The following is a 26,772-nucleotide window of genomic DNA, read 5'->3' as shown; positions in this document are numbered from 1 at the left end:
GCAGAGACATTACTTTGCCAACAAAGGTTCGTCTAGTCAAGGCTATGGTTTTTCCAGGGGTCATGTATGGATGTGAGAGTTGGACTGTGAAGAAAGCTGAGCGCTGAAGAATTGATGCTTTTTTTTTTTTAACATAGTTTTTTTTTTTTTTTGTCTTTTTTAAATTTTATTTTATTTTTAAACTTTACATAATTGTATTAGTTTTGCCAAATATCAAAATGAATCCGCCACAGGTATACATGTGTTCCCCATCCTGAGCCCTCCTCCCTCCTCCCTCCCCATACCATCCCTCTGGGTCGTCCCAGTGCACTAGCCCCAAGCATCCAGTATCGTGCTGTGGTGTTGGAGAAGACTCTTCAGAGTTCCTTGGACTGCAAGGAGATCCACCCAGTCCATTATAAAGGAAATCAGTCTTGGGTGTTCTTTGGAAGGAATGATGCTAAAGCTGAAACTCCAGTACTTTGGCCACCTCATGCGAAGAGTAGACTCGTTGGAAAAGACTCTGATGCTGGGAGGGATTGGGGGCAGGAGGAGAAGGGGACGACGGAGGATGAGATGGCTGGATGGCATCACCGACTTGATGGATGTGAGTTTGAGTGAACTCTGGGAGTTGGTGATGGACAGAGAGGCCTGGCGTGCTGCAATTCATGGGGTCGCAAAGAGTCAGACACAACTGAGCGACTGAACTGAACTGAACCAGAAAATAGAAGTCACTTTGCTCTTCTTCATGGTCATACATGTTCAGTTGTGTCTGACTCTTTTCAACCCTTTGGAATATAGCCCGCCAGGCTCCTCTGCCAATGGGATTTTTCAGGCAGGAATACTGGAGTGGGTTGGCATTTCCTCCTCCAGGGGGTCTTCTAGACGCAGGGGTCAAACCCGCATCTCCTGTGTCTCTTATGTTGCAGGCAGATTCTTTACTGCCGAGCCTTCAGGGAACCCAGAAGTCTCTTTAGACTGTCAATAATTGACTGTTTCTGCATGTTAATTAATCTCTATGGTCTTCATCTTCCTCATCTATAAAAATCTGTTGGACTATGACCTCTGAGGTTGTGTAAGTTCTAATATCTATGGTTTTAAAGTATGCCAGATTACCTGTAGAAATTTTAATTTAACATTTAAAATTAAATCAAGAGCAATGACTCAACTTTGCCCCTCTGAGGTTTACCCAGGACTGATATTATATGTACTTGAACAGTCATCTTAGTAATCCAAATGTGGAAGGATTTCTTTACTGTAGGACATCTAAATAATCATTGCCTCAGATGCCCCATTCTTGGGGTGGAGGAGGCATTGGGAGGACCACCAGTTACTGGCCCACAGGTACCACCACAGACCCTGCACACCAGCTTCCCTAACAAGAGGTAGCAGCCCTGGTGGTGACAGAGGCGCCCTGAAGGACATGCTTGCTCTTTTTCTTCATATGGTTGCCATCCCTCATGCTGGCAGATGCTTCACCTGAATCGTGGTCTTGCTATAGCTTTTGTTTGTTTGTTTTTTGGCTGTCCTGGGTTTTCATTGCTGCAGGCGGGCTTTCTTTAGTTGCGGCGAGCAGAAGCTATTCTCTAGTTGTGCTGCACAGGCTTCTCATTGCAGTGGCTTCTCTTGTTTTGAAGCATGGGCCCTAGAGCACTTGGGTTTCAGTAGTCAAGGCTCACGGGCTTAGTTGTCCCACGGCATGTGGGATCTTCCCGAAGTGAAGTGAAAGCTGCTCAGTCGCGTCCAACTCTGCGACCGCATGGACTATACAGTCTTTGGAATTCTCCAGGCCACAATACTGGAGTGGGTAGCCTTTCCTTTCTCCAGTAGATCTTCCCAACCCAGAGATTGAACCCAGGTCTCCCACATTAGGTGGATTCTTTACCAGCTGAACCACAAGGGAAGCCCAAGAATATTGGAGTGGGTAGCCTATCCCTTCTCTAGCAGATCTTCCTGAACAGGGATCAAACCCGTGTCTACTACATTGGAAGGCAGATTCTTAACTGTGATTGCTTTTGATGAATTTTATCTGTGGATCATAGTACACATGGATTCTTAACACTTCAATAGTTCAATGAAGCCCTTTACAACCTAGTTTCTATATTCGTGATACTACAGGGTTTACAGTATCAGTAATTCACATAGCCAGGAATCATTCCAAAGTTAAAAGTAAATGATTTCATTTCAGATATCAGTTTAAACTAAACTAAAAAAAAAAAAAAAGTGACTTGACTCCTGTATTTGGGATTACATGGCCATTTCCTTAAGTGTCCATCTCCTAAAGTTCTTTGTGTGGCCTTTCTTGTAGTAATTATCTCCTTTGTTTCTAGGTGAATGAAATTTACCATGATGAGTCCCTGGGAGTGCATATAAATGTAGTCCTGGTGCGCATGATAATGCTGGGTTATGCAAAGGTAAAATGTCTTCCTATATGTGAACTGTGAACATCAAAGAGTGGGTTAGCAAACAGATTAGTCTACTGAAGCTATAGTAGATATGTCTCACGTAGACCCCAGTTGCTCTGAATTGAGAAGAGAAAACTGCCCCAATGAATGGAGATCTCTAACTTAGAGTAGATAATGAATCATTTTTGTGCTGGTGTCATTTGATGTGTTTACCTCTGTCTAATGGAGTTGGAGATAATTATCCTGATTTTAGGTATGACAATATAATGAAAAAAAGAGGATTCCCTTAATAGTGAAGGACAGGGAAGCCTGGTGTACTTCAGTTTGTTGGGGTCACAAAGAGTCAGACACAACTTTTCAACTGAACAACCACCACCAGCATTAAATTTATAATTGACTTTTTAATCCAAAACATGTATGTTGAGTGCCTGCTCTGTGTCAGATGCTTTCTAGGTGCTTCAACTATATCTGTGTGTGTGTCAGGCTGTGAAAGTCACTCAGTCGTGTCCAACTCTTTGTGACCCCATGGACTATACAGTCCATGGAATTCTCCAGGCCAGAAAAGTGGAGTTAGTAGCCGTTCCCTTCTCCAGGGGATCTTCCCAAGCCAAGTATTGAAGCCAGGTGTCCTACATTACAGGCGGATTAACAAAATAACAGAGATCCTTACTCTCTCATAATTTCTTAAAAGGAATGTTTCATATCTTTCCAATTAATAAAAGCGAAGCATACAGTGAATTTTTTTTAAAGGGCATTAATCTTATAATCTTGAAAACAAAGTGTTGGGTCAGTACAGACAATAGGCATTTTTATGTAGTGTAACTTTAGCTGGCTTTAAAATGGCACGAGTTGGCTCCCTGTCCTTGGAAATCATGGAGTGGATGAAATAGTCTCTCCCTTTGAGGAGAAAACATAGGGGAAGTGACTAACTTGGCAGTTTTCTTAATGTTTAAAATTAAATGTCCCCCTCCCACAGTTAATCCTCCTGATTATGGAATACTAATGAAATATGCATTTAGCAAGAACAGGGGGGAAAGTCCATGTGTTTGCATTTTTTATATATGAAAACTTACCATTTCTGGTAAAAGGGCATCATTGATCTTTAGTTTCCCCCCCAAACCTGACCTAATGAAGACAGTGTCTCTAGCACTCAAGGCAAGTCAACTCCAGCTGGAGATGTCAAAAGCCTTCAGTTGGTTGGTAAATCATTTCTTTGGAGAAGTATGTGATCAACATAAAACAAACCAAACTTTTTTATTAAGAATGTAAACACTGATAAAACCATCTGCTGAAATGTAACAAAACTCTCAGCCAGTCAGCCAAGTAAGAACTAATTTGAGGTTCCAAATTCAGTTTCTCGTTCCATCAGAACTACTCAGGGAAGTGTGGCTCCTGGGTTCTTCAAGGATGGGGCTTTTTGCTCTGAACTTTTATCTCCTGATGATAATGTGATAGTAACTGCATTCCCCAATGGCTTAAGTGGTAAAGAATCCACCTGCAATGCAGGAGATGCAGGAGACATGGGCTTAACCCTAGGTCAGGAAGATGCCCTAGAGAAGGAAATGGCAATCCACTCCAGTATTCTTGTCTGGAGAATCTCATGGACAGAGGAGCCTGCTGGGCTACAGTCCATAGGGTCGCAAAAAGTTGGACATGGCTGAGCACACATGCACAGGGTTCCCAAGAATGTCACTCCATTTCTTGGAACAGCAGGATATGAGTGCCCCCTCTCTTCATTGCTGTGAGGTTAAAATAAAGAGTAGTTATTTTTTTCAGTGTGAAGTTTATATAATTTGCTCCTCAAATTATATAAACCAGCTTTGATTAATTTTGAAGCAAAAAAAAAGAAACTGAAGATCTTTGGCTTTAACATTTCTAGAGAAAAAGTTCCAAATATTTCCATCTATCTTCTGTTACTGTTCTTAATATTTATTGAGATTTTTTACGCAGTTGATTAATACTGAGTTGCTTCACAGTAGCAAAATAATTCATCATCACATATTTCAGTTAATGGTGTCAGCCACCTTTCACACAGATAATGTTGATCGTCATAAAGGTATCCCTTAAGTGCATTTAGAATTTCCAAATGAGATTAGTTATCTAAACAAGCCCCCAATAGTATTATTGTACATTATTTAATTACTGTAATCTCAAATGTTAATTTCAGAGAAAGTTATTCAATGAAGCCTTTGGGAAAATATTAATATTATGTATGTCTTTAACATATTGTTTTCTCCTAGTCCATCAGCCTCATAGAAAGGGGAAATCCATCCAGGAGCCTGGAAAATGTGTGTCGCTGGGCTTGCCAACAACAAAAGTCTGATCCCAATCACTCTGAACACCATGATCACGCAATTTTCTTAACCAGGCAAGACTTTGGACCTGCTGGAATGCAAGGTATTTCCATTACTATGTAGCAGAAAAACTTAAGGGCATGACTTTTCAAGAGTATAAGTGAATCACTTTGCTGTACATTTGAAACTAACACAGCAGTATATATCAACTATTCTACAATGTAATATAAAAGTTTTTTAAAACTTAAAAAAAAAAGACCAATCCTGAATCAGGGAGTCTGTTCACATGTTCACATCTCCACCATCATTTTCATCTTTGCCTCAGCCACGCGTGCATTTGCTTTCTGTTGCTTCCAGTGACTTCTGTGGAATTCACAATGTTAAATGCCACCTAAATGCCATGACATATTATGCTCTCCTTTACAATAATAGGTGTACATTTGGGGTACAGAGGGGCTGCTATAAAATGCAGTGCAATTTCCACTGAGTACTTGGAAGGGGAAAGGAGGTGCTATGGGAAACGTCTGTTGCCAAAGAACTTTCTCCCCAAGTCAGCTTACATCTATCTATCTAATAAACTCTGATGTAGACTTCAAAAAAAAAAAAAAAAAAGTTAGACTGACCACTTTCTTTTCAACGTGGATGGAATCTCTGGCTCCCTTCATCAGTACCATGATTTGAAGGAACATTCACCACAGCAGAAAGGTAGGGCTTAGTTGGTGGGCAGAGCAGAATGGTAACCCCAGGCAGTTCCTTCCCCTAGGAGAGGAGAAAATTGCAGACCCAGTGAATCCTTTCAGAGCCCGTTACCTGTGGCTTTCCCAAGAGAATGTGGCATGATGCTAGCAGCGAAATAATACTGCCTCTGTTTCCTGAAAAGCTTTTTTCTTTTTCCCTCGGCAAAGGTCCAGTAGTAATTCTTAATGGGTTTTCTCATAAAATGAAAATAAAAGTAATTGTTATTCTCTACAGGATATGCTCCAGTCACAGGCATGTGTCACCCAGTGAGAAGCTGTACCCTGAATCACGAGGATGGTTTTTCATCTGCCTTTGTAGTAGCACATGAAACTGGCCATGTGTAAGTCACTGTTGACAGCTATAGAGTGGGGGAAAAAACAAGGTCTTTTCTTTCTGCCTCTCTCAGTATTGTTCATACTTTGGGCAGAGCACATGCCAGCGTGCAACTCTCACCCTCTTGCCAAGTTTGAGGAGCTGAAAAGAGTGAAGAGGTCATGCACTGAAACCAAATGAGTGACTGGCTTGCAGAGACACTCGTGGGCTTTTCATAGCTAAAGAACAAGAAAGGCATTTCTGCCAGATTGCTCCCCGTTTCACAGTGTCTGTGACTCCTCCACAAAAGCCTTGTTAGCTTAAAAAAATACCTATTTCCCTGTACATTTCAAAACAGAAATTATGCCAAAGCCGTGGTCCGTATGTTGATTCTTACCAGTGAGGTCTTGCTCTGTGTTCTAGGTTGGGGATGGAACACGATGGACAGGGCAACAGGTGCGGTGATGAGACGGCTATGGGAAGTGTTATGGCTCCCTTGGTGCAAGCCGCGTTTCATCGTTACCACTGGTCCCGGTGTAGCGGCCAAGAACTGAAAAGATACATACAGTATGTCTCCTTCTTTGTGTCGTGAGAACGTTACAGTAGAAATACAGACGTGAAACTGTCTCTTAGGACATTGATCATAACTGAACTCCCAGTGAATGAAAACTCTTGTTCATGATAAACATTTTCTTGTGACTTAGCTTTTGGCACAGTAATTCCATAATGTGATTATAATATTTGAAGCTGTAAGCCTAGCCTTGAAGTGAATTTTTAAATGTGATTTCCTTTCAGTAAATTCTCTGTGGGATCTTTGACTAATGGTAAAAGTTGATTTGAGAATGAAGAGAGGGTGGTCACACAATGCCTGCATAGGGTATACCACCTGTACCCCATAGGGTGGATGTCAGAATCTGCCTTGCCACACCATGAGGGTTCAGCTAGGGACATGAACAAGGTCGTTACAGTTCTACTGTGTTTTTGAGTATGCTTGGCTTATTTTCCTGGGAAGAATAAAGATGAATGGTCTTTTTCTAAATGGAGCTGAAACCAAAATCCTTAAAAGATATGCTTTCATGAACTTGCTTTATGATCTGATGAAATTCCAGAGTATGTAACCTAAGAATACTTTCTCACTGAGACATGATAAAAAAAAAAATGAACATTTAGCTGTATGCACCATTTTCCTTCCTCCAGTTCCTATGACTGTCTCCTTGATGACCCATTTGAACATGACTGGCCCAAACTCCCAGAACTTCCTGGAATCAATTATTCTATGGATGAGCAGTGTCGTTTTGACTTTGGAGTTGGTTATAAAATGTGCACTGCGGTACGTTACAGTCAATTTAGATTTTTGCATCTTAAAATCTATTTGTGTAGCTCCTGTTTGGTGACCTTTACAGATTCACTGGTGCAAGAATATGAACCAATGATTTGTGTTTGCTATGTCTCTACATGCTATAGCTAAGTGCTTTAAATATACTGTCTTATTTAATCCTTGTGACAGGCTAGAAGGAAGTTGGTACACTTTTATTTTACAGATGAACAAGCCAAGACTTACAGAGGTTATGCAACTTGCTTAAGTCACACATCTGGTAAATAGGGCTTTTTATATGTTAGAGGAAGCTTTACGTGTTAGAGCAAGAAAAAATGTATTTCATTGAAAGAAGTTGATCTGCTGTTGAAATTCTGCCTTTGCAGATGCTATTTGGTTTGCCTGTAAGATATACAGTCAGTTCCTGTTTTCCTGTGTTAATGTTTTAACCTGAGAATTCTAAAGCTCTGGCTTCATATTGTAAAAAATTAAAATTTCTGCATTAAGTAATAGGAATTAGAACAAAAAACCCAGATAGAAAATGAGTACTAATTTTAAAAGAAAGCTATGACGGAGTTTCCCTGGTGGCTCAGTGCTAAAGAATCTGTCTGCCAATGCAAGAGACATGCATTCCATCCCTGGTCCCGGAAAACCCCACATGCCTTGGAGCAACTAAGCCCATGCGTCACATCTATTAAGCCTCTGCTCTAGAGCCGGGGAGCCACAACTACTGAAGCCTGTGCACCTTAGACCCCTCGCCCTACAGCAAGAGCAGCCACCGTGATGAGAAGCCTGTGCTCACAACTAGAGAAAAGCCAGTGCAGCAATGAAGATCCAGCACAGCCATAAATAAATAACACTAAAGAAAAGAAAGAAAGCTATGATGATAAGACTGTATGTGGATAATTAATGGTATGTGTGTGTCTGCTCAGTCATGTCTTTGCTTTGAGGCTTCATGGACTGTAACCTGCCAAGCTCCTCTGTCTGAGGAATTTTCCAGTCCGGACTACTAGAGTGAGTTGCTGCTTCCTACTCCAGGGGATCTTCCCTACCCAGGGATCAAACCCGCATCTCTTGCCATCTCCTGCATTGCGGGTGGATTCTTTACCACTGTGCCACCTAGGAAGCCTAAGTAACGGCATAGGGAATGAATATATGGATAAACTGGCATTTGATATACAGGTTTATTTTTTATATCTAAAAATGATAAGAAATGTACTGTTATGAAGAGAGTAGATGAGGAAACAGTACATACAAATATGTGTGCTTAAATATACACTTGGATATTATAATATAGTGATTTAGGAAAATAAAAACACATTCTTAAGATGAGAAAACTAAGATTCTGATCTGGCTCTATTACTGTTTGGTTTGTATCCATAACTATATAACCCATATTTCTCAGCCATGGTATGAAGATCAAATATATACAAGTACTTTATAAACTACATGAATGTATTGTGACATTTTGTTACACTTGGAATACAGTATCTTACATGGAAAGTTTGACAGATAATTTCTGCATTTAGTGAGCTCATGATGAGCATTTTTATTTTTTATGTCTAACTGGTTCATACATACAGGGATAAAGATAAGCCATTTTGATGGCTTGAGAGCTGCAAAACTGCTATGACATTTTCATATTTACAATGTTTGTAATAATTACTCACTCTTTAAAAATCTGAAAACCATAAAATAGAAATGGCATGCAGAATAGTAAAAGTCAACTGGAGAACCAGACAAATCATTGTTCATCAGTGTTCTTTTAGAAGAGCAGAATAAAAGTATTCTTTACTTGGAATTCTTAGACATGTTTGTTTTCTTAACACGCTACAACTTTGACCATTAACTTGAAATTAAAATATCCAAGAAACATGACATGAAGAAACTGTATAGCCGGTATTATCAGTACAAGTCATTCCATCTCTACGTCACTGAGAGTTTGGTTTTTCTCTCTTTCAGTTCCGAACGTTTGATCCATGTAAACAGCTTTGGTGTAGCCATCCTGATAATCCCTACTTTTGTAAGACTAAAAAAGGGCCCCCACTTGATGGAACCGAATGTGCTGCTGGGAAAGTGAGTATAATCTGTTTATACAGTAGAGATATGTTGCATAAGAATCATCTTTAAAATGGCACGTATCGTCATCTTTAAGAAAATTATAGGATGTGAAGTTTCACTGTGATAATGCACGAACATAATGTATTAGTTTCCTAGAGGTGCTCTAGCAATTACTAACAAATTACCAGAGAGTGGTTTAAAACAACAATTATTCTCTCAGTTCTGGAGGCCAGAAGAACAAAATTGGTTTCACTGAGCTGAAATCAGTGTGTGGGCAGAATGGCCCTCCCCGCAGAGGCTTTCGTGGACAACCTGTTCTTGGCTCTTCCAGCTTCTGGCTGGCTGGGTTCCTTGACTTGTGGCTGTGCCACTCTCATCTCTGCCTTTGTGCCCACACTGCCCCCTTCTCCTCTGCGTGTCTTTTTCCCTCTGCCCCTTTCTTATAAGGATACATGTGATGGCATTTAGGGTTCACCTGAATAATCCAGGGTAATCTCCCCATCTAAAAATTCTTATGTAATTACATGAGCAAAGGCTGTTTTCCAAATAAGGTAGCATTTACATATTTTAAGGATTAGGACTTGGCATCTTTGGGACCACTGTTCAGCCCCCGACTGATAGAATAGGAAGCGGCTGCTCAGCAGAGTGTCTGGGCTCTAATGGGATTTGATTTACTTGCTGGCATCACACTTCTTGTGAAAGTTGTCCAGAAATAAAGTCATGTGAACTTAGACGATTTGGCCTTGCTCCTTGGGGAAAGATGCCCAGAAGTTTTCAATCTCAAGTTGTGTAGTAAGGATTCAATGCTCAGAAACTGGCCCAGTGCCAAGCTTCACTACTCATGAGGGGAAAGATCACGAAACCCCAGACAAAGGCATGTTGAGAACTCATGTTGAAGGGCTTTGACTAGTTTGGAAATAAGATATTGTAGATAGGACCAAAACCTGGCAAAGAAGATTTATATAGTTTTTAGTTCTTTTAAAGCCCTTTAAAGCTCCGTTTCAAATGTGTATAAACTGTACTTGCTATCAGAATTACATACATAATAGTAATAATAAAATCTGTCATTATCCACGTTTAAACTGTTAGGAATTATGTTAAACTCATAACATACAGCATGTTGCTTTTGGAAAATTTGGTATTATAGCTTAATGACTGAAAAAACAAAAGTAACAATAAGTTGATTCGTTTTCGCTTTATGCAAAAGATATCCTCTAAACCAAATCTGGACATCCAATTTCCCTAAATATATTTGTGTTATGTTTAAATTTCCTAAAGTTGAGTTTTAAGAAGCACTTTTATTGTGTTTAGAATAAAAACATGAATCAAAATGTTAGAAAGGAAAAGAGCTAATGCTTTTCGAGCATCTGCTGTGTGTTGGGTACTATAAGCTCTATGTCTCTACAGTATCTGTGTTTTAGTATTCCCCACTTAGTTCTCCTGGTCAGAGGGTCTTACACTATCCATGGTCCTTTCCGGGCCCCAACTTCCTCATCTGAAAGGTAAAGATAATATATCTGACCTATCTATTTCTTAGAATCATTATGAAAGCTATATATGTTATAATATATCTGACCTATCTATTTCTTAGAATCATTATGAAAGCTATATATGTTTTAGATATATTATATTAATTGTTTTTGAAGTTAAGGCATATAATTTCCTGTCATTATTTAAAGGGGAGGATATTGCCCTTAAAAAATTCCAATAATACGGATAACAAGGGATGAAGGGTAGACTAGCACCGACTGGGCAAATTAAGTGCTCCGATCTCCTTATTGATTATGATGTTTGATACTCACTGATAAATGGGTCATTTAAAAACTTGTCTGAATTAATGTTATTTTTTATTTTAATTTTATACTTAAAATGCAAGTCTAAATTACCCAGTATGTATAGGTCACCATATTGTTGTAATTACTTTGGGATGATTTAAGTGTTTTTTCACCAGAAAAAGAAGTAAAAGAGAAAGGAAGTCTTTCGCTTGGTGGTCCTTGTATAACAACTTCAATTTGAGCATGGGCACAAAGTTTCATAATTGTTTTTGTCATTTTCCTAAGTGGTGCTATAAAGGCCATTGCATGTGGAAGAATGCTAATCAGCAAAAACAAGATGGCAACTGGGGATCCTGGACCAAATTTGGCTCCTGTTCCCGGACATGTGGAACTGGTGTCCGGTTCAGAACACGCCAGTGCAATAATCCAACGTGAGTGTAACTCCTGTCATGCACATCACTTGGGGACAGACCAGAAAATGCCTCAATATTATGCCATTAATGTTCAGTTTCACAAAGTACATGTAAAACACAGACCGTGAAAACTAAGTGTGTAAGGGTCTATTTTGGGTAAATCCCCACTAATCCATCTAGTGAAGAGTAGTCCGTGATTAAGGTTAGAGATTGTTAAAGAAATTGCTGTGTAGGAGGCTCTGGAACTGAGCAGGGAAAGCAGATCACTGTGTCCTTAGGACTGGGCACCGAGGCTGCGAGACCTGCTCTGGGAAGCACAGGCCTATTGGCAGAAGCAGCACTAACCACAGAGGCTCCCTCACTTCAGAGTCAGGAGAGGAGTACTTCAGAGCCGAGCCACAAAGACGGTAAAAGAAAGACCAACGAACTGTTGGGGGGAAAGTTATCCATTTGTCCTCCCAGAGAACATTTTTGGAATCCCTGTTGTGTGCTTAGTAAATCTTATTTTCTGCAGGGAAAAAAAAAATGAACTATCAGGGTTATTAGGACAGTCTTCCTTGGGAAGGGTTTAACATTTGGGACCCGTTTTTTTTGTCTGGCAGCAGGATGGCTCTGAGCACATCTTTGTACAAAGACTGAGGGATCTGTTTCACAGGAAGAGATGATGGCAGTATTCACAGAAGCAACAAAAACAATAAAAATTATAGTAGTAAGAACAGCAAGGGCTCACCACATGCCACACTCTTTTTTAAGTGTTTTAAACACAGTAACTCATTTAATCCTTGCAATTTTTCTCTAAGGAAGATAGGATTATTGTTTGCATTGGATGTATTAAGAAACAGGCATAGAGCCATGATTAATGTTTCTTTGGGTTGCAAATACATGTTTTATGCATGATAAAAATATATAATTTTCCTGAGACCACATGCCTGTTTGTTGATTCTTTATATACTTTTTTGTGCGTTTAAAACATATCATTTGAAGGAATACACTGTTTTAAAATATACTGATTTGAGTTTGGGGCTTCCCTCCAGCAAACCCTAGCAGGGAGAGGACAGTGCTTTGGAAAAGGGATTGAAATTAGGAAGTATGAGTCCATTCACGCGGCTGGCAGCTCAGAAGCTCTGGCTTTCTGCCCTCCAGCACTGTGCCTGCAAGCTTCAGCCACTGGACCAGAGCCAAAAGGCCTTTCTCAACGTTGTCTTTTCTTTAGGCCCATCAATGGTGGTCAGGATTGTCCTGGCGTTAATTTTGAGTACCAGCTTTGTAATACAGAAGAATGCCAAAAACACTTTGAGGACTTCAGAGCCCAGCAGTGCCAGCAGCGTAACTCCCACTTTGAATACCAGAATACCAAACACCATTGGTTGCCATATGAACATCCTGACTGTGAGTAGATACCCACGCTTCTCCTGCTGTGTGGACAGTTACTTAGAGCTTAAGCTTTGCCAACACACAATCCCTTGGACTTTCGATCCTCACTTGGCAATTTAGAAAACTTGGTGCTTATAGGGGTGAGTCCTCCTGGGTTTCCAAGAATAAGGCTAATACACTCCTTTCTCTAGAGAGGTGAGAATTATGGAATAGTTCCTGGCAGGCAGTACAGCCACCATCACTATTGAAAAGACGAGTGGAAAGCAATGCCTGGGAGAGATGCTGAGTTTCCTCATGCAACTGAAATCGCTCTGCTGGGAAATGCCTCTGGAATATTGTGATTTTTCTTTTCTGAACAACTAGAGAAAATACAGCTATTTTACAATCAAGTCAGGAACAAGACAAAGAGCATTATTGAATAACAAAGGCACTTCATAACCCTTTACTTTTGTACCGTACATTAGTTATTAAGAAATACACTGGGAAATTTCCCTATCATGTTTCACTCCTTAGCTGTGAATTTTCAGTTAAATCTGTTCAGATGGGAACTTCTTGACATATGTCTTATTTGTGTGAATACACTGCTGAGTTCAGTTTAAATCTGTTTTAAAGGAAAGATGCACATGTGGAAGAATTCAGAATTGCAATGCATTATTTTGATTAATTTGAGGAAAGTGAGTCACATAAATTAGATTTAATTAATGAGATCCTACAAGAAGCAAAAATTGTACTAGGCCACTGGGTCAAACAAAAGAGAAACCTTTTCAGTGCTCTGCTGCTACTGCTGCTGCTGCTGCTAAGTCGCTTCAGTCGTGTCCGACTCTGCGTGATCCCATAGACGGCAGCCTACCAGGCTCCTGTGTCCCTGGGATTCTCCAGGCAAGAACACTGGAGTGGGTTGCCATTTCCTTCTCCAGTGCATGAAAGTGAAAAGTGAAAGTGAAGTCACTCAGTCGTGTCCGACTCCTAGCGACCCCATGGACTGCAGCCTACCAGGCTCCTCCGTCAGTGCTCTAAGTGTCACTAAAACTAAATTGATTTTGAATGAAATTTATTGAATAACCCTGGTTAAATCTAGGGTAGCCAGAGAGCCTGGGTTGTATGGGACCAGTCATACCAATTTATATTGTTAGGGGCTTTGCTAGTGGCTCAGATGGTAAAGAATCTGCCTGCTCTGCAGAAAACCCGGGTTCTACCTTTGGATCGGGAAGATCCCTGGAGAAGAGAATGGCAACCCATACCAGTATTCTTGCCTGGAGAATTCCATGGACAGAGAAGCCTGGCGGGCTACAGTCCATAGGGTCACAAAGAATCAGATATGACTGAGCAACTAACACTTTCACTTTCATCCCTTTCTATATCATTAATAGAGCTCCTTTTCACTATCTGAATTATCCCAGTTTAGATGACAAATCATAGGGTCACCCTGGCTAAAATAAGTATGCCAAGTATGCGTACCCCCCCCACTCTTTATTTATACAATTTGTTTCCAGGAAGCCATGTTGAAACTGTATATTTTAAAAACAAACTATACTATTCAAATATACCATTTTGCATAAATAGTTGACTTAATAATCCTCCATCTTATACAGCCAAGAAAAGATGCCACCTTTACTGTCAATCCAAAGAGACTGGAGATGTTGCTTATATGAAACAGCTGGTGCACGATGGAACGCGCTGTTCCTACAAAGACCCGTACAGCATATGTGTGCGCGGAGAGTGTGTGGTGAGTTCAGGTTGCTTCCACCAAAGCTTCCTACAGTACTGTGTCATTCTCCTTTTCTTCTCATTCATCGGCATATTTTCAGAATTTTTTTTAACTCTTTCTTATGTGAGATCACATTACAGTGAGAGTCTATGAATAGTTCTGTAGCTCAACTAAATTTGGAAGAAATTGCACTTAATAAAATCAAACTTTGGTCACCAGAGAAAATTTTTCAATATTTAATTTGTTTTTCTCATTTCCAGTCAAATGCATTTCAGGGGGTTCCTGAGGCCTCAGGGCTGGGAATACAACTGGAACCATGCCTTTGCTTTGAGTATTTTATCCTAGCCATCCACTAGTACAATACCAAGTCTTTTTTTTTTTTTTTTAATTCAATGCAAGATGTGCTTTATCATCTTAAAAAACTTCTTTTTCTCCCTGTCTCACCTTCCAATTATTTCTAACTTTAAACACTTAATTCCACATCAGAACAAAAACACTGGTGAAGATGAAAAGCTTTTTGTCCATTTAGTCTTTTTTTATGTCGTTTATTTCTTGTCCATGTTCACACGTTTAAATGATAAGGAATTATCTCATTAACTGAACATGTTGCTGCTGCTTGATTCCTTTTGACCTAGGTACAACTAAGGTGTTAATATAAAAGAATCTCAAATATGTGATGCCTCATAGTTGAACTAAAATTTCCCTGAAAGTAGAATCTGTGTTTTATTCATCCTTCACCTCCCACAGTATCTGGGAGTGCGATAAGTATATATGTGTCATCATTTTCTCTGCTCACTCTTGTCTCAAACTTACAAGTGCAGACTCATCATTACCCAACAGCAATTCACATTAAAAATCCACCCCAGTTGGACTTCCGTGGTGACTCAATGGTACAGAATCTGCCTGCCAATGCAGGAGACACAGGTTCCATCCCTGGGTTGGGAAGATCCCCTGGAGAAGAAAATGGCAACCCATTCTAGTATTCTTGCCTGGGAAATCCCATGAACAGAGGGGCCTGGCAGACTTCAGTTCATGGGGTAGCAAAAGAGTTGGACATGACTTAACCACTAAAACAAACAAAGAAAATAATTGTTTTCTGAACCCACTTTCCACAAATGGATGACTTCCTTGGCTTCGTTTGAATCCCTTTGCGTTCTTGAATTGCCTTCTGCACCCTCTGTTCCTTCAAGTTACTTTGAAAATCTCATCATTGGTGATGTTTTGTCTCACATCCCTTACCAACTTGTAAAGTTTGTACTAATGGAAAATTCTCTATTTTGATTTTCTTCTTTATAAATATAAAGGCAACCGGGGAAAAACACATCCACATCTTAATTTTTGTCTCCTCAGCATCAGCTACAATATCTGTGTTCAATAAATGTTTGATGATTGACTACATATGATAGGAGAAACACTTCATTAGGCTGAGGGAAATTTATCTTTTATAATTACCCAGGGTGCAAGTCATTTGATTTCATAATAGTTCTTTAAAAGACCAAGATATTAAAAATTAGAGTTAGAGAGGGAGTTTCGTGCCTGGCTGTGGGTTCATGACGGAACAAATGGTGTATCATGCTCCAGTATGTTGACCTTTACTTGCTTGGCACGTTAAAATGAGCTACATCTAATATCTTCTCTCCCCAGAAAGTGGGCTGTGATAAAGAAATCGGTTCTAACAAGGTTGAGGATAAGTGTGGTGTCTGTGGAGGAGATAATTCCCATTGTCGAACTGTAAAGGGGACATTTACCAGGACACCCAGGAAGCTTGGTAAGATGAAGTTCTCATGAATTCAGTATCCATAATTTGCCTTTTTTGAGACTTCTTTTAGGAATGCACCATTTTCTCTATAAACACACACACAAAAAATTAGCTGCTAATTTATTTTCATCCAGATTACCTTTTAAGAAATTATTGAAATAACTTTGAGAATCCATATTCTATAGCATCCATGATGAAAACGTATCTACTAAATTTAGATAAGGAACAAAAGAAACCAATATCAATTATAGTAGTTCATTAAAATATGTGTTCTGTTTAATTTTGTGTTTTTAATAAAATGTATTAAACCTAATTATTAGAATTAATGCTTATTTTGAATTTTCTGTTTGACATAAATTACTGATCAGAAGTTAAAAATATTCAGAAACTTTTAATACAATTTTTAGTGTATTACAGTCACTTTGCTTCTTTTAAAAGTGAACAAGTTTATCCTATTTATAAAACTATAAATCTTGGGTTCATATTTCAGTTAATATTTATAATTTTATATTAAACAAGTTTGAAGGTACATACAACAAAAAATAACCTGAGGTATAATTGCTTACAGTGTAAATTTCTGTGCTTGTTACACAGTCAATGGCCTGGACTTAGGCATATGGTGAAGGTTCATTAGATGGAACCAAAGCAACAAATAATATGCAACATTATTCGTATTTTCATAATTATACATTGGAATTTTCACAAAAGATTTATATACAAACATGGATTACTGAATGATTTAAGTTTGGAACAATTATTATTTAGTTATTCAACAAACATTTATTGAACAAAAGTTTGTAAGAATTCAACATTTAAAGATTAATTTAATGTGAGGCTTCCCTTAAAAGCTTCTCTTACATCCAAGATATAGTCTCTTACAGAATAATAGAAAACAAGATAAAACAAAGACAAAGATTTGGTTCACATTGAACACATTGTCATTGCGGTAATTTTTCCTTTTAGAAAAATAGGAAACTATATATATTAAAAAAAAAACAACTAGTCTTTATCCAAATGGAATAATTCTCTTAGTTCTTTTTACTCCCATTATCCCCCAGTCACCCACCTCAAGCCATTTCCACACATATCAGCTTTGCTCTTTGATATATTTAGAACAGAAGTAGGTGATGTATTTAGGCAGAAGTAGGTGACTGTATTCTAATGTGCTTTCCTTAGGTATTCCCTACTCTAGTTACTGATATCTTTGCTGTTTCTCTGTGATAATTTACTATAGTTTGTACTTTGAAAATTGTAAAAAGCAAATATTGCCATTTCTGGTTGATGGCATTATTTTAATAAAGCAAACAAAATTAGAATTATGTACATAAATTATATGCATTTAGTAGAGTAACATGGTTTTCTCCATCTTAATGTGAAATAATTTACTATGCTTTATTGCAATTATGAATTGTTCATTTAGGTGTTAAATAATTAATTTTTCTTATTTCCAGAGTGAATAAATGTAAACAAAATGTTTTTTACCATTGTTATCCACTCTATATTATTTTTAATAAAAGGTAGTAATACTTTTTTTTTTCAGATACCTCAAAAATTATGCTAAACCTCCAAATTAAGTTCAGAAGAAGAGAGGAAAGCTTTCAGACTGTTCCAAGATAATCTAACATCCATTTTTTTGCACTAATATTATCATCATAGTTATTCAATAGACTAATTAACCTTTTCCAACAGGGAAAAATTTAAGCAAGAGATGCCATAAAGAACTCAAGTTGCTGGAAAATGAAATCTGCAAGTATTCGACTTCAAATCACCTATATCATTTCTCGTTCATGCTTAGTCTTACTTTCATTGACTATTAACAGTTTATTGGCATTAGCTAACTATTATGAATGCATTTTGACTTCAATATATATGATTATGAAACATATTTTATATGTTACCTAATAAAATTATACAAAGCTTATAGTATAGTCAATGAAACAGCAAGACTTGGATAAACGAACTCTCTACTAATTAAAGACGTTCTATTTAAGGGAAGACAAGAGGAGCTTTCACTTTACCCAAAGGAGCTCGTAGTGTTTCTCTTGCTGAAACAAGGGAAGCTAAAAATGTATTGGGTAAGTTATAGCAAACTGCAGAAAGATGGGCATCCATAAATGGCATCAAGCTGTTTTACTACCCTTGGTATCTTAACCACATTACTTCCAGCTTCTGATACTCAGGCAAACATGGTACGTTTCATGTACTGATTATCACCCAGGCTCAGGTGCTGAAAACCCTGACCCCAAAATGACCGCTCCACTTAGTTAAGACACTAATAAATATTATTTAAAAAGTCAGGTAAATCTACCTATAGGTAATCATTGTCCATAAAGAAATGACCAAAAAACAGATTTCTTTCTGACTCCACCAGCAATTTTGTATTTATAACTGGATTTCTGTCATTACTTATAATGTGTGAGTTATAGGTTTCATAATGTAATGAAGGTACAAGTTGCATAATCTTCCTGTATTCATTTTTTATGGAAACGAGAAGAAACATTTTGGTTTCTCTATTTCCCCTGACTATTGTTGATTTATAGCTAGGACCTTAATTCTAAATGATCTTAAGATAATTTTTCAGTTCAGTTAAGATAACTTTTAGGAAATGTGATAATACTAGGAAGGTTTATTATACAGGACAATAGGACCTTAAAACCTAAGACAACCTATTAAGCATTTTGGTTTGCAGTTTCTCAATTAGAAGATTGAACTTAGGGTCAGTGTAAAGGCACCATGACATAACTTGCAGATGTTTTCCAGCCAATCTACAAAATATATTTTACAACATTGCTATTTATAACTGTGTAAAGCCTTAAAAGTAGTTGCTAATCACGATATAAATGAAAACTACTCACTGGTTTTTCTTTTGTAATTTCTTTAGAATAGAGCAGGCTTTTAAATCTGAAGCTATTTCATTAATTAGAAATAGATTAGAAATAATAGAAATATTAGAAATAATTAGAAATAATAATTAGCTGTCTATATTTGCCACTTAGACTTTTAAAATAATATATAGACCAATAAAATATCTCAAGAAATTCACCAACTAATCACACTATAAATGAGCCCCTATTCAAAAGGATGATTTAAAAAACTAAAGTTGCATGGAGGGACACAGGCGAGTATAGTATTATATTTGCCTGAATTATTGTTGCCACAATTTGTAGGTCAATACAAAATAAGTGACTAGTGGGTTAGAAACAAGATTAATTTTTTATCGACTTAATAATTATAAAGAAAAATATGCCTCTGATCCTGTGCCAGATGTCATAAAATCTGCCAGTGCTTTGAAGTTAATTTCTGAAACTGCTTTTTTCAGTTTATGGATGCCTTCTTCTGCATGCAGGAGCCGTAGGAACGTAATGCCTGACTAACCATGGTTGTTGCTTTTGTTTTCTTCTTTGCTTCCTCCAATATTTACTACACATGCAAAGGGTACCTTAAGATGTTTGATATACCCCCTGGTGCTAGACATGTGTTAATCCAAGAAGACGAGGCTTCTCCTCATGTTCTTGGTAAGTGTTTCTGTCCACTGGCTGTGCTTTAACATGCACTGAAATGTAGAAATGTCAAAGAAATGATACATAGATATAGATACATGTGTATGTGTATCCATGTATACACATATATATCTATGTCTATGTACACGTATAGGTCTGCAAGGTTCAAAATTATGTATAAATTCATCATTACCTGGTTTTCCGTGGTCATTTCTCCCAACTATTCTTTCTTTATCATAAGAAATATTCACAACTAGAGTTTTAATTTCTGGTGAAACTTGGTTTGGTTCATTAGGACATGAAGGAAAAAATAATTTGGTAAGTGTGAATTTGTTATACATTTTTATTCTGTTATTGGGAGATGAGAAAAAATAAAATATTAATAAAATGCACTAAATTAAGGAATAATATCAGAAAAATTTGCCATATTTGTTGACAAATTAATTCTGATATTTTGGTTGATGCCATCCTGTATGCCTCTTCTTTTAGTGCGTTTTAAGTTCTTTGACTGAAAAGCAACCACATCCAGGTTGTGCTAGTCCAGTACAAATTTCCTGATATCTGTTATGTGTCCAGTTTGACTGGCACATGCAGATTCGTTTTCTGCATGCTTTCTGTTTATTATCTGCAAATTATCCCATTTATAATTTCCAAAAGATTTTTTTCCTCCTTTCAACATTAGAAGATCATGGAGAAATGTCATTCTAGAGGGGTTTATATTTAAAGTGAATGCACAAATGTAAACATAGCTTTCACATATTCCTTGAGCCATTAAATCACTAAGAAGATTTCTGAAACTGACACATCTGTCAAACCTATGAAAATTTATAGTAAATTGCTTTTCTACATACATGTAACTTCAAAATGTATTGTTTTTTGGTGTTTCATGGAATTTTTTCTTAGTATTTAAAATATATTTACTACTAGATTTCAAAACAGTCTCCACTGTCTAGCTGCAGTCCTTTATCCTATAATTGAAATTCCCTACTTTTTATTCTGGAATTCAGATTATTATCTTTGGAAAAATTAGTTTAAAATCTCAAGAGGAATAAATGTATTTAACTAAAATTAGTCATGTTTTCTACACATTTTTAGTAATAGTAATAACTTTTGAAATTTTATTTTCTAATATCATTAAATGCCAATGTACCTCCAAACTTTAAAATGCCATTTGTTATTTTTATTCATTAGAGAAAGCATTTTATTTAATAATATATAGTAAATCTGTAATATATTACAATTTTTGTCACCAGTAAAGAGCTTTTCGTGACCATTTAAGTAGGTAATGTGACCTTAGAATTTACAGTTGTCAGGACTGATTGCTTGTCGGCCTAAAAATTAGTTCAACTACTTTGAGTACCTCTAATATTTTGACTTAACTTGAAAGAATTACACAGTTAAAAAAAAAAAAGGCATTATGTTGTATGCTGCCCTAGTATAAATCATTTGTATTACTTGTTGTAGAAGAAGCCTTCATTTTAAAAATATTTCCAGCTTCCTGAGGAAATGTACGGGATGAATGAGTTAGAAAGTGTTAACTGCTTTGGCAGTGTTTTCGAATGGGAATATTTGTTAATTTTTACTTTCTATCTCACCACCTCACCACTATTTTTAACTGGTTAGGAAGGCTTTTTGAGAATTTTGAATGCCTACTGAATGAAGTATGAGTCCTATCAGAAGTAACACTCATTTTAGTTGCTTTGATACTCGTAAACACGGTCTTTCATTTATAGAAGGAAAGACTTAACTGTGAATCGTCAAAGCTGTAATAAGATAAAATGTATGCCGGTTACTCATTTTTCTTTCCTTAGCAATTAAGAATCAGGCTACAGGCCACTATATTTTAAATGGCAAAGGGGAGGAAGCCAAGTCAAAGACCTTCATAGATCTTGGTGTGGAATGGGATTATAACATTGAAGATGACATTGAAACTCTTCACACTGATGGACCTTTACATGATCCTGTTATTGTTTTGGTATGTGGCATTACAGGCTCACTGTGTAGTTGGTTTACTTTATATTTTTATAATTAATCTATCTCAATTATAATTAATTTTATAATTAAATATTTAATATAATTAATTTTATTTACTTGCTTGTTTTTAATAATTCCATTTACCCTTCCTCTTTATTCTTTGGGGAACTTTGTCATATATTTTATTATGTATACATTATAAATACAGTATTATTATCTTTGATTTTGGTAATCAGTTATCTTTTAAAGACAAGAAAAGAAAAAATAGATTTTTATATTTACTCACATATTTAGCATTGTTGATGCTCTTCATTTTTCCTGGTAAATCTGATTTTCCATTTAGTACCCTTTACCTTTGATATAATGAACTTCCTTTAATATTTCTTGTGCTATGGGTATGCATGCTAGCAAGTTGCTCTCTCTGCTTTCAATTCTCTGAAAAAGTCTTTATTTCACTCTCATTCTTAAAGGATATCTTCACTGGATATAAAATTGGAAGTGGCTAACTTGTTTGTTTTTTTCTCAGCACTTTAAAGATGTTTTTCTATCATTGTAGAGAGGTCCAGGAATTTGGGGTCTCATCTAGGAAATAGATATGACCATGAGGTGGCACCCAAACATATTGTTCAGGTGATGCCTTAGCAGGTTTGCATGTGAGGCCACCTTCAGGAAGAAGACAAGGGCAAAGGAACTTTTGGGGGAAGGGAAACTCAAGAGGGGATTATGTGTCCACGTGATGTTGCCCAGCAGCACAGCAGGGAAACTCTGGGTTAGAGAGCTTCAACAGGCAGCAGCAGCAGCTTGGGATCCCGATAACCACAAAGTCTTATTTATAATTAGTGGATTTGGGGTCCAGTTTCATAAGGATATGCAAAGTAAACAGGCTCTGTTCTTCAGTTGCTCAGTCGTGTCTGACTCTTTGTGACCCCATGGACTGCAGAAAACCAGGTTTCCCTGTCTTTCACTCTCTCCTGGAGTTTGCTCAAACTCATGTCAATGAAGCCATCCAACCATCTCATCCTGTCTCCCCCTTCTCTTCTAGATGGTTAGAGATCTACTTGTTTGGGCTACACTTGAAACAATTGGCTATGTGAAAATCCAAGTTTGGTGCCAATGGACTTTTGAGCTAACTGGTCTGAACTTGCTGTATATGAATAAACGACCTAGGGGCCAATATACAGGAGCCATCATTGACTCATTTATATAACATTTGTCCTCTCGAGTCCATTGTTTATGATGAGAAGTAAGCTTCATTTAGGTTGCTGCTGTGCATTTAGTGTGTCAATATTCTCTGGCTGCATTTTACAATTTTCTCCTTATCTTTTTGTCTTGGATGGTTTGTAGTTTGACTGTGGCATGCTTAGTTTGTGATGTTCTTTGTGTTTATCTTGCTTGGGGGTCACCAAGTATCTTGGCTCTATAGATTGATGTTGTTCACTAAATTGAGGTAAATTTTCCATATGTCTTCAAGTTTATTTTTCCCCATCTCTCTCTTTCTATTCCTGGGACTCATTTACATGTATGTTAAACCAGTTGAAGTTGGTTCACGAGACTTGTGAACTTTGTTCATCCTTTTGTAATCGCTGTCTTTTCTCTGTCCTTCAAATTGGATAATTTCTACTGAACTGTGTTCAAATTCATTGACTGTCTTATGTGGTCTCCAGTCTGCCACTGAGCCCATACAGTAAAGTTTTCGTGTCAGATAGTGTATTTTGTTTTCTAGAATTTCCTTTTTTTTTTTCTTTTCTTATAATTTCCATTTTTCTGCTGAGATGTCCACATATTTTCACTCATTATGTCCAACTTTTCCTCTAAGTCCTGAAACTTCATATTGCCTGATTTTGTGGGCTCTTTTTTTCTTGATTATAGTTCACATTTTCATACTTCCTATATGTTTTTTTATTGTACACTGAGCATTAAAAATGTTAAGTTGTCAAGCATTTAGTATACCTTGCCTTCCTTAAAAGCATTGGGTTTTACTCTGTCTGGCAGTTAATTTATTGTCAGTTTCCACTGATCCTTGGAGGCTTGGTTTTCCTTTCTGAGGGTTGATCTGTTTCAATTTTGTTCTTATTCTTATGTCTTGACTTTCTGGTGCCTTAACTGCATACCTGAAGTGTTAGGGAGGCCATGAGAGCACCTAGGGCCCTCATCCCTGCCTGTGCTGAGGTACCTCTGTCCTGCTTCCAGCCCCATGGCAGCCACTCATTGGTAGACAGCATGGTTTCTTGGCCTGAGCATGCACAGACCAGTCCTCTGTGTAGAAAACCCATGCAGCTTTCTGGACCCCCCTCTCTGAAGCCCTCTTTTCTTTAGTGCCCATGTCTCTGAAAGTCCCAAACTTCCCCCTCCTCCTCAGCTCAGTGAGACACTGACTTGGCTAGGGTTCCTGCTCTCCATACCAGGGTCCAGACCTGGCCCTGTCCAGAAGCCAGTACTTAACGTGTTACTCTCCTCATGGAGATCATTATCCTTTGCCATGTTATTCATTGCAAGAAAAAAATTCCCTCAAATATTGTATCCAGTTTTATTATTTTTAATATCAGGAAGGCAACTCTATTACTTCCTCATGAATGAAAGCAGAAACGATCATTTTGACTTGAAAAATATTGTTAGATTCTGTATACCAAACCAATATTTATTGGATTCCCTATAAAAATATTATACCAATCTAAAATAAATCATCTCACTAAATTTCAAATCTTTTTTCATTTGAAAATTATTTCTCTTTGATAAAGTGTCTATTCAGATCTTTTGTCCATTGTTAAAGTAGGTTGCTTTTTTCTTTTTAACTTTTCAGAGTTTTTATATATACTCAATATATAAATCCTCTATGAAATGTGATTTTTCAGATATTCTCTTCTAATATGTAGTTTCTTTTCCTTCTCTTAGCAGTGTTTTTCATAAAGAAAAATATTTTAACTTTATTGAAGTCCAGTTTATCAATTTTTCCTTTTATGGATCAAGACTTTCTTATTATATAAGGTTGTTTTTTTTTTCTTTTCCTGATCCAGGATCAAAATTCTTTTTCTTCTTTTTATTGTAACTTTTATAGTTTTACATTTAACCATTTTAATTTTATTAACCATTTAAGCTAATTTTATACACACTTTGTCTACGTTAGGGTCTTAGTTTTGTACATGGATGTCCATACATTATCTATTCTTACATAACAGATCACCCCAAACTTGGTGGCTGAACACAAGCAACATTATTATCTCATAGTTTCTCTGGGTCAGGAATCTGGGAATAGCTTCCATGACTAGTTCTGGCTCAGGGTATCTCATGAGGATGCTCTCAGCTGAGGCTACAGTCACCTCAGGGCTCCACTGGAGAGAATCTTCTCAGTTCCTGGTTCAGTCACATGAGAGTTGAAAGCCCTTGGGAGACTGCTCCCAGGCTTCTTCACATGGATGCTTAAATAGGATGCTAAAGTGTCCTTATCACATGACAATTGTCTTCCCAAAGTGAGTGATTCAAATGATCCAGAAAGTGAGAATGCAACCAAGACAGAAATCAATCTTTTTAACCTAACCTTAGAAATGACATCCTTTCACATCTGCCGCTATTTGCTAGAAGCAAGCCACTGGTCCAGGATCCACTGAAGGAGAGAAGAATTAAGCTCCACTTCTTGAGAGAGAGAAAGTGTCAAAGGACCTGCACACACATTTTTAAAGCCACTGCAGTGTCCAGCACCATTTGTTGAAAGCAATGTCCATTCTCCATTAAGTTCTCTTTTCATCTATGTCAAAAGTTAATTACCCAAATTTATGTGTGCTTATTTCTGGACTGTCATTCTGTTCCATAGGTTAGATAATTTTATAGGAAAATACATATCAATCAAATTTTATTTAGATTATTTTAAGTTTGATTAGTTGGTGATCAGAAGCTCTATTTTACTCATATGTAATTGCATTGCATTCTTCTCCAGCAGCACAGGTGTCTGGCCTCGGAGCCTTCTTGCAGGGCTTCACCAATAATATTAGAGTGACCCCAGGGAGCCATGTATAATTGATACAATCCTGTAAAAACTACATGAAAGTCAATAAAAACTATATATAAAAAAGAGTGCTTTGCTAGAAAAGATAACATAAAAAGCTGAGAATATGCTTGCAAAGTTTATTATAAAAGGATTAATATTTCTATTGCTTGGATTACATGAAAAAAAGAATATGTATAACAATAAAATAAAGAGGATCTGACATGAACACGCAGTGCATGGTGGACAAAATACAAGGGACCGATAAACTTAGGAAAATTAATCTTTACTATTTATCAAATAAATAGCAATTAAAACAACAATCTTTTGCCCATTCAGTTAACAAAGAGGAAAATGATTTAATATGCTGTGCTGAATGGGAGCACCTTCATATACTCTCATTATGAAAATAATAATTGTTTTAACTATTCTGAAAGGCCATTCACTGGTCTGAGAACTATAAAAATGTGTTTGTACCCTTTACCACATTAAGGAAAATCAGAAATTATCACAAAAGTGGGGATAAATTTTAATCAAAATACAGATATTAATTTTTCTGATTAAATAAGGTACACTAGGATTAAATGGGCTGCCCAGGTGGAACAGTGGTTAAGGATCCACCTGCCAATGTGGGGGATACTGGAGACCTGGGTTAGACCCGTGAGTCAGGAAGATCCCCTGGAATAGGAAATGATTACCCACTCCAGTATTCTTGCTGGAGAATCCCGTGGACAGAGGAGCCTGTCCTACAAAAAGCAGTCTATAAAAAGGCTCTACAGAGGAGCTTTTGCAGTCCATGGGTCTGCAAAGAGTTGGACACGACTGAGTGACTGAACATGCACACGTGCACTACCAGTAAACACTATGCTGGCATTTAGAAAATATTTTATATTTATATGAATATATGAATTTTTACTGTCTTGGGAAATGTGTGACATGTCAAGTGAAATAAGCAAGACCAGAAAAGTATGTATGTATACATATACACACACACTCACACACACACACATATGCAAATATCTTGAGGTTCTATCCCAGAATAATAAAAATGACTTTAGTTTTCTCTGGTTTAGTGGCATTATGGATGATTTTTATTTTCTTTATATTTTTTCACGATGTCTATATTTTCTGGATGGAACATTATTATCTTTATCACCATAACAAAAGTCTACTGTAAAGAGTAACA

The 26,772-nt window shown here is 37.3% G+C and overlaps 1 protein-coding gene across 1 annotated transcript in view; it reads left to right on the top strand.

Moving 5' to 3' along the window:
- Positions 1–26,772, top strand: part of ADAMTS3 (ADAM metallopeptidase with thrombospondin type 1 motif 3) — a 280,678-nt gene that overhangs the window by 238,537 nt on the left and 15,369 nt on the right. The window contains exons 6-17 of the mRNA XM_019962898.2: positions 2,310–2,393; positions 4,625–4,781; positions 5,651–5,756; positions 6,152–6,295; positions 6,926–7,058; positions 9,006–9,119; positions 11,165–11,310; positions 12,506–12,681; positions 14,259–14,392; positions 16,019–16,142; positions 19,568–19,648; positions 21,445–21,608. Of these exons, the coding sequence (XP_019818457.2) occupies positions 2,310–2,393; positions 4,625–4,781; positions 5,651–5,756; positions 6,152–6,295; positions 6,926–7,058; positions 9,006–9,119; positions 11,165–11,310; positions 12,506–12,681; positions 14,259–14,392; positions 16,019–16,142; positions 19,568–19,648; positions 21,445–21,608 (1,563 nt within the window). The remainder of the gene's footprint in view (positions 1–2,309; positions 2,394–4,624; positions 4,782–5,650; positions 5,757–6,151; positions 6,296–6,925; positions 7,059–9,005; positions 9,120–11,164; positions 11,311–12,505; positions 12,682–14,258; positions 14,393–16,018; positions 16,143–19,567; positions 19,649–21,444; positions 21,609–26,772) is intronic.

The sequence above is a fragment of the Bos indicus genome, chromosome 6 (assembly GCF_029378745.1).
Source record: "Bos indicus isolate NIAB-ARS_2022 breed Sahiwal x Tharparkar chromosome 6, NIAB-ARS_B.indTharparkar_mat_pri_1.0, whole genome shotgun sequence".
NCBI lineage: Eukaryota > Metazoa > Chordata > Mammalia > Artiodactyla > Bovidae > Bos > Bos indicus.
The sequence above is the reverse complement of the archived record's forward strand: the minus strand, read 5'-3'. Positions and strand labels throughout refer to the sequence as shown.